General features: G+C 46.5%; 1 protein-coding gene across 1 annotated transcript; it reads right to left on the bottom strand.

The window, feature by feature from the left end:
* LOC102418032 (homeobox protein CDX-1-like) lies at window positions 1-543 on the bottom strand. The gene has a single exon (XM_006091039.1). It carries the CDS (start codon window positions 541-543, stop codon window positions 1-3), a length of 543 nt encoding a protein of 180 aa, XP_006091101.1.
* Window positions 544-8,755: the final 8,212 nt, after the last annotated feature.

Raw genomic sequence — 8,755 nt, 5'->3', positions numbered from 1 at the left:
TCAGGGAAGACTTTCGAAGGGGCTGTGCGGAGGGAGGCTGCAGAAAGCTGGGCCCCCGTGGTGCAGGGGGGCGGCGGGGAGCACAGGGCCGGCTGAGAACACTGGCTCCTCAGGGAACACAGGTGTGGCAGGCAGCACAGGGCTGGTAGGGAGCACAGGGTCCCCCTGGAATGCAGGGCCTGCAGGCGCAGGCTGAGGGGCGCAGACTCCTGGTTTTGGGAGCGCAGCGTGGGCTTCCTGGACTTGCTGCCCGCGCAGTCGCTGCAGCCTGTAGTCTTTGGCCCTGCGGTTCTTGAGCCACACCTGCACTTGGTGCTCCTGCACGTTCACCTGTTTCGCCAGGGCCTTGCGTTCCTCGTAGGTCCCGTAGCGTTTCTTCTTGTAGAATTCCTCCAGCTGCAGCCGCTGTTCTATGCTGTACACCGTGCGCTTCGGCTGCTTCTTCCTCCGATGGGCTGGGGAAGGTGGAGAGCCCGGGGGCGACTCAGGTTCCTGCATCCTGGATGCTGCTGGGTCCTCTGCCCTTGAAGCTCTCCGTATCATATGCGATCTTGCCTAGTAATACATTCCATCATTTCTCCTTAGAAACACAGCCAGAGCTAGAAAATTAACCCAAGGTCAATTTTGTCCCTACAGCAGGAATTTTGTTAATCTTTTATCCACAGGATTTAAGAAAGATGTCACATCTAGCTGGTTTCATGAAAGAGGAAACATTTGAGCTGGGCCTTGAAGAATGGCTAAAATTTGCAAAGAGGAATAATAAGGGGGTAGTAAAGAACTGGGGATGTTTGAGGAACAGCAAGTTAGGTCCCATGGCTGGAATAAAGTATTTAGGAGAGTGATGGTATAAAAGCCAGGACAGCTAATATTGGAGTGCCTTGAATGTGAAGCTACAGGGTTAGTTTCATAGGCTGTGGATAGTGTAAAGATTTTTAAGGCATTGTCAAATCTTTGCATTTAAGAGGATTAAACTCACTGCTCTGTGTAGACTAGATTGGAAAAAGAATATAATGTCCCAGAAGTCAAGAGATTTTTCCAGTGAGACAGGTAAGATGAGGGATTATAAAAACGCTTTAGATTTGAAATTTAGGGAGTCTTCAGTAGTATAATATGAAGACAAAAACCAAAGAGTAGGGGAAATGGAGTAAGTAAGTATAGGCAAGGAAGGCAAAGTTCACTGGAAACTAAAAAGAGATTGGTAATATGGATGGACTTAAGTTGGAAGGACATTTTTTTAAAATACAATTTGTTCATATATAAAAACTAGATGCCTGGTGCATGAAATTAGTGCAAGAAGGGGGGGTGTCCCTCAGCCTGGCCTGCACCCTTTTGCAATCCGGGACCCCTTGGGGGATGTCCAACTGCCAGTTCGGACCTGCGGGATTGGGCCTAAACCGGCAGTCAGACATCCCTCTCACAATCTGGGACTGCTGGCTCCTAACCTCTCGCCTGTCTGCCTGATTGCACCTAACCACCTCTGCCTCGGCCCCCGCCGCCGTGGCTTCATCCAGAATGACATCCGGAAGGTCGTTCAGCTATCGGTCTAATTGGCATATTATGCTTTTATTATTATAGAGATCACATTCTTTCCACCACAGTAGTAGATCCCAAATGTTGGTCTACCAACTGATACTCCACAATCACTTTGGAAGCTTTTTAAAATCAGATTCCCAGACCCTTCCTCTGGATTAGGGGTCAGCAAACATTTTGTGTAATGGGTAAATAGTAAATATTTTAGACTACATGCCATATGTAGTCTCTGTCACACATTCTTTGTATTATAACCCTTCAAAGACGTAAAAACCATTCTTAGCCTGTCATCCATACAAAAACAGACTAGGCTGGATTTGGACAGTGGGCTGCAGTTTGCCAACCCCTGCTCTTGAGAATCTGATTCAGTCCATCTGGATTAGGACCTGGGAGTAGGAATCCTTAAAAAGCTCCCTAGGACTTCCACTTCTATCCATATAGAGTAAGGACCAGACTTAAGTGGCAAACGACAAACTAAGTGAAGGGACTTTTTCAGACATTGAAGAGGTAGCAAAGATATAGAGCGCCCGAGAGACTAAAATCAGGAGGACATTTGGGAAATGGAGAAGTTGGAAGAAGCTAGATGATGGTCTAAAGCAGTGGTCGCCAACTTTCGGACCTCACGGACCACCGGTGGGAAGACCTCTGGTCTAAAGGGAATTTCAGCAAGAGAAACCTGAGAAGGGGGATTTCTTAGTGATTCACTTTGTCTCCTCCATTACACTGACTTGTAAGCCTGATCTAAGAAACATGTTTTACCTTCAAAGGCAATAGTTATCCCTTCAGCTACATTTAGAGATCCTGTGTCAACTTATCTCACACTCTCCTTTCTAGTTGGTAATTATGTGTTTCAACTGGATGTTCAATTTGAGACATTGGGGAAGAGCTTGGTTTAAAACCCTCTTCTGTGCCAAAAGTAATTTTCTTTATGCTTTTCAAGAGAGTAGGGAGAAGGCTAATGAGGACAGATTACTTCCCTTCCCTGAGACAGGCCCTGTATCCTTGTCAAGAGATGTTTGAATTTAAGGTTTGAAGCCTGTAATTTAAGAGAAATGGGATAGATCATGGTTTCTCCCTTGGAAATCTGAGCCCGGGGGGGGGGGGTGGGGGGTGGTGGGAGGTTGCCATGGTAATGCTAACTCCTACCTTCACCTACAGAGTAGGGGAGTACCTACTATGTTCCAGGATCCCCCCAAGCTTGACCAACTATATTGCCCCTCTAGTCTTAGGGGAAAAGAGTATGGTTGAGTCTTTTAGTACCTGCTCCAGGGTAAACAGTTTGAGGAGCACCCAATAATGCTGGGCCTCTTCTTTCCAATGGCCCTGGCCCTTCCAGAGATACCTTTGTCCTTTACACTCTGAGCCCAGATGCCTGTTAGAGGCATGGTTACCCCACTTCCTTCCACATATGAAGCAATTCCAGGAAGGATCATCATAATGCTCTCCCCAGTTATTAAGCAAATCCCAAAAAGAGGTTACAGTTGTGAGAGAGGGGGATTGCTTCACTCTCTTCAGAGGAGTGTTATGAAAGGATTTGAAGGCACAGGTACTAAAAGACTGTTGAGGACAAATGTTCATTAGCATGAAGTTGCTTTTTGTTAATCCTCACCGAGGATATTCACACACACACACACACACACACACACACACACACACACACACGTTGATTTCTAAAGAGTGGGAGGGAGGGAGGTGGGGAGAGAGAAACATTGATTGGCTGCCTTCCGCACAAGCCCTGACCAGGCTGGGAATCGAACCTGCAACCCTTTGTTGTGCAGCCTGACATTCCAACCACTGAGCAACACTGGCCAGGGCTAGCATGAAGTTTTGATGCAGCTATAAGGGATTTAAGGTGGAAAGCCTTGGTACCCCCTTTGATGGCTTCTCTGAGCCAGCAGACTCTCAGTTATCTATTAAAATAGTTGGATTGAGAAATCACATCTTTCCTGCATGTAAAAGGCTAATGATCACACTTAAAACAACAGAGTATTTGAGGCCTATGTGACCTGTTTGTGAAGTGACCATCTCTGTAATATTGACCTGGCTTATATACTGGGATTATAGTTTTTATAAAAGATTCAATATCACCACTTTAACACACCACCCAACAGTGAGTCAGTGTTGGTGCTCAACATGGAACATGCTGTCCTGAGAGCCTGTGGATAGGATCACTGGGTCCCCCACATGGACAGCCTCCTCACCCCACCTGGGCTCTGATGCCCTCCACCCAGCCACGCTCTGCATAGATATCTCCCCCTCCTTGGTCCTCTGACTCCCCACTCCAGGCCACTCCTCATGGGGGCGCCCTTTCAATCCTGCTCATCCACAGAGATGATTTCACATGGTAAACATTCATATGATTGGCTATCCTAGTAGCAGTTGTTTACATATCATTTTCAGTGGTTAACTTATCCTCAGGACAAACATAGAGCTCAGTCAGTGAAAATTATTATAGCCGAAACCGGTTTGGCTCAGTGGATAGAGCGTCGGCCTGCGGACTCAAGGGTCCCGGGTTCGATTCCGGTCAAGGGCATGTACCTGGGTTGCGGGCACATCCCCAGTGGGAGATGTGCAGGAGGCGGCTGATCGATGTTTCTCTCTCATCGATGTTTCTAGCTCTCTGTCTCTCTCCCTTCCTCTCTGTAAAAAAACAATAAAATATAAAAAAAAAGAAAATTATTATAAAGTAAGTGAACTTGAGAGTTTTTGTGCACTCTTCTACATATATTATACTTTAATAAAATTTATTTCCCAGAAACATCTTATACTGACATGTTAAAACAACACTACCAGAAGGAAGTCTAAAATATTTATGTTACCACGAAGTTACCCCTGCACCTTGGTAGAGGCCTCGGACCCTACAGCAGTCTGGCAACCAGCTGATCAGAGAAGGAACACTTTTCTGTTCTCTAACGGCTTGTCCTTGCCACACTGGGAAGTGACAAAAGGTTATTAAAAACACAAGGATTGCCCTAACCGGTTTGGCTCAGTGGATAGAGCTTCGGCCTGTGGACTGAAGGGTCCCAGGTTCGATTCCGGTCAAGGGCATGTACCTTGGTTGCAGGCACATCCCCAGTAGGGGGTGTGCAGGAGGCAGCTGATCGATGCTTCTCTCTCATCGATGTTTCTAACTCTCTATCCCTCTCCCTTCCTCTCTGTAAAAAAAAAAAATCAATAAAATATATTTTAAAAAATAACAACATGAGGTTTTCTTTTACCTGCTCTGTTAGGCTACTTCAAGAAGTGTTTTAAACATATGCTACCAGAGCGATCCAAATATGGGCAAATCTTGCCTTGATCCTTAGTCTTTTTCAAGGCTTTCATTTGACACATTGTTCCTGTTAGAGATCAAGAAGGGTAGAGAAGTTAGTACAGGTAAGAGTCCACCAGTATTAAGGAATTATTGTGAAGTGTTTTAGGTTTGATAATGAATTTGTTATTTTTAAAGAGCCATGTAATGAAATATTTACAGATAAAGTGACATATCTGTGATTTGTTTCAAAGGAATCAAGTGGAAGTATTAGATGAAACAAGATTAGCCACATGTTGATAGTGGTTGTACCTGGGTGGTGGGTATTAATCTGTCCTTTTTGATATGCTTGAAGTTTTCATAATGGTAATGCAGGTATAACCCGTCTGGACTGCTGCACAGCTGTTGTGCTGAAGCCAACATGATCGTTTGGGAGGCTGGCGAGAGCGCTTGTCCCTTACTCCTCTTAGTGCTTTGCCGTTATTTACAGCATCTCAGGTTCACCCCTCCATTCCACCCAGATACTCTGCCCAGCTCCCGCCCCACAACCTAAGCTCAGAAGAGAGAATGAAGCATTCTCAAAGCAGCGCATATTCGGGTCACAAAAAATCTTTGCTCTGGACTTATCATGGCTTCTCAGGCGGAGGGCTTAAGGAGCCGAGCTAGTTGCGGGAGGCTGGGGTCTGCGAGCTGGAGCACAGGGCGTGTGGAGCCGCTCAGCTGCTTTCTGATGTAACACAGCACTTCAAGCTAAATTCTGGTGGAATTTAAACCTCTGCTTAACCATCTCCCTAGACGGCTTCTGACTGGACACGGAATGCCGAAATAAAAGCGGGCATTCCCCACTTCTAACAGCTTCATAACACCAGTTTTTAAAAAGCTGCCATCTATACCCAGCCTCCGTGTGAGCATCCCCAAAGGAGAAAAGCAAATGTGTTTTCTGAATACCCAATTTCAAGCTTCTCAATTCATCTCCATAATCTTCCCCAGTCTGGTTGGGAAGTAAGCTGTCATATAGGGACCCTCGAGAACTGTGCTGGGAGTCGGGAGGATTCATTAGGCTGACACTGACAGCTGATCTCGTCAGACTAACTTCAGGCCGTTCCTAATCAAGGACCGCCAGTCCCAGAGCGGTTGTGATCATTGCCTACTTGCAAAATTACGTCTTTAGCGGGTAAAGAGGCTTTGAGTGTGCACAGTTATGTGGTCAGAGCCAAGGAGGTCAAGGAGGCCAAGGACAGGGATGAGTTAACGCCTCTGTTCCCTGAGACCAGCCACTAAACTTGAAAACACATTCCAGTCATTCAAAACAGAGCTCATTACCCCAAATGATGGACTCTTGCCCAATGACTCCATCCAAAGCAGCTCTTCCTGTCTCAAATAGGGCTGCCAGCCAGCCAGTAAGGTTGTATTTCTCCCTCTTTTGGTCAGCAAGTCTTGCTTTTACTTTTGTCTTCCTGCCTTCATTCATTCATTTCATCATTCATTTCCACAAATACCTACTGATCACTTTGTTATGTGCCAGGCACAATTTTAACCTCTGCGGCCGCAACGGTGAATAAGACAGTCCCACATGATCCCTGTCTTCAGTTTCTATATGCTCTCCTGTTGGGTCCTCATCACCATTCCCAGTGCCTGAGCTCAGGCCCTGACCAGTTAATTCTCACCTGAATTACTGCAATAGTTTCCTAATTGACTTGGCTGCCTCAGGGCGAGACTCTGGATCCATTAGCTGGTTGTCATTCTCTTGTTAAAAATGACAGAAACCCACCTGGAATTAGCTAAGGCGATAATAGAGGTGGTATAGTTTATTGACTCCTGTAACCAAACTATAGGAATGCCCAGAGCACAGGTTAAACCAGGGACAAATGGAATCCCAAAGTGTGGGCAGTCAGGAAAGCCTACCATTTCTGGTCTCTGCTTCCCTTTAAGCCAGTGGTTCTCAACCTTGGCTGCACATTAGAATCACCTGGGAATCTTTTTTAAATCCTGATTTCTGGGCCTCATCCTCCGGAAATTCTGTTTCTTTGTTATGGGGTGAGGCCACAACATTAGTAACAAAGAAACAGAATTTCCGGAGGATGAGGCCCAGAAATCAGGATTTTAAAAAGATTCCCAGGTGATTCTAATGTGCAGCCAAGGTTGAGAACCACTGCTTTAAGGGTTGGCTTCATTCTTCCCAGGGACCAGCTTCTTCCACTTAGTGAGAAACAAGCTTCCCCATTTTAGAGAGATGCCTTCCCTCTAGCAGAGCTCACAAATCCTGGGTGAAGTGCCCTTGTGTTTTCCCATCCCTTCAGAACACATGCTCCTCAGGGCCAGGGACCTTGTATGTATTGCCTACTGCTATATCCCCTGTGCCTAGAGCACTGCTTGGTATGTAGTAGGAGATGAATATTTATTGCATTGGTTCATCCAGTCAGTCAGCAGTTTTTTAATGTCTTCATGTGGCAGACCCAATGCCAGGTACCCAGATAAAATGGACACTGAGAATCCCAATGCAGGCAGCTTCACGGGCCTGCAATCCATGCAATTGTACAGGGCCCTGTACTATCATCCTTTTTAAAATTCTTAATAGTTTATGAATTAGGTGACCCATAATTTCATTTTGTACCAAACCCCACGAAGTACATAGCCAACCCTATCCTGACAATAACTCCAGAAATCTCCTTAGCACATTCAGATTTGAAAACAGTGTATGGACAAGTCAGTAGACCCTGTTCATTACTGTTAATAATTTAACGCACTGCCTTATATATATGAAAGCTATGTAAAGAGTAAGTGGTCTACAGAGATAGCATAGTTTAGAAATATAATTCTGGGACAGGCCCTCCGCAGTCCCCGGATCTGTCTCTTCAGTGTTTGGACAGAACAGATGCTGGGACACTCCTTCTAGCCTCCTACCGCCCTCCAACCTCTTTTCCAGTCACCATCGTCAGAACCAGCTCAGCCATCCTTGTCCTCCAATATCAGCCAACACCATTTTTTGAGTTCAACTCCTTATTGCTGACCAACCATGAGCTCCCAAATTCATCAGAATTATTCCACTGACGTGGTGGCTGCCATCAACCGCCTGGTCAACCTGCACCTGCGGGCCTCCTACACCTACCTCTCTCTGGGCCGAGGGTCCCGAGCCTCTTCTTGAAGATGCAAAACCAGTGCGGCCACCACAGCCTCTTCTAGGACGTGCTGAAGCCTTCCCAAGGTGAGCAGGGTAAAACCCAGGACACCAGGGAAGCCGCCGTGATCACGGAGAGGAACCTGAACCAGGCCCTTTTGGAGCTGCAGGCCCTGGTTTCTACCCGTGCTGACCCTCCTCTCAGTGACTTTCTGGAGAACCACTTCCTGGGTGAGGAGGTGAAACTCATCAAGAAGATGGGCGACACCTGACTCAGCTCCACAGGCTGGCCGGCCCCAGGCTGGGCTGGGCCAGTATCTCTTGGAAAGGATGATTAGCAGCCTTTGGAGCCCAGAGGCCTTGGAGGGGCCCCTCTGCATCCCCCTAGTGTCTGCCTGAGCGCCTCCCCAAAACCACTAGGCAGCCTTTTAATCACCCTGGAGGGCTCTCCCATGCCTTGGACCAAATGGAAACAATATAGCTTTTTGCAGAAAAAAAATAAAAAGAATGTAATTCCAGGAGCCACAGAGTTAGCTTCAGAATTAAACAAAGTAATACTTAAAACACGTAGGTCAGCCCTGACCGGTTTGGCTCAGTGGATAGAGCGTTGGCCTGTGGACTCAAGGGTCCCAGGTTCGATTCCGGTCAAGGGCATGTACCTTGGTTGCAGGCACATCCCCAGTGGGAGGTGTGCAGGAGGCAGCTAATTGATCTCATTGATGTTTCTAACTCTCTATCCCTCTCCCTTCCTCTCTGTAAAAAATCAATAAAATATATATTTTTAAAAAAACACAAAAAACCACTTAGGTCAGGATCTGGGTGTGCCCAGCTACTTCCTTCTCTGCTCTCCCTTCTTT

Source organism: Myotis lucifugus, unplaced genomic scaffold (genome assembly GCF_000147115.1).
Source record: "Myotis lucifugus unplaced genomic scaffold, Myoluc2.0 scaffold_85, whole genome shotgun sequence".
NCBI classification, from domain to species: domain Eukaryota; kingdom Metazoa; phylum Chordata; class Mammalia; order Chiroptera; family Vespertilionidae; genus Myotis; species Myotis lucifugus.
The sequence above is the reverse complement of the archived record's forward strand: the minus strand, read 5'-3'. Positions and strand labels throughout refer to the sequence as shown.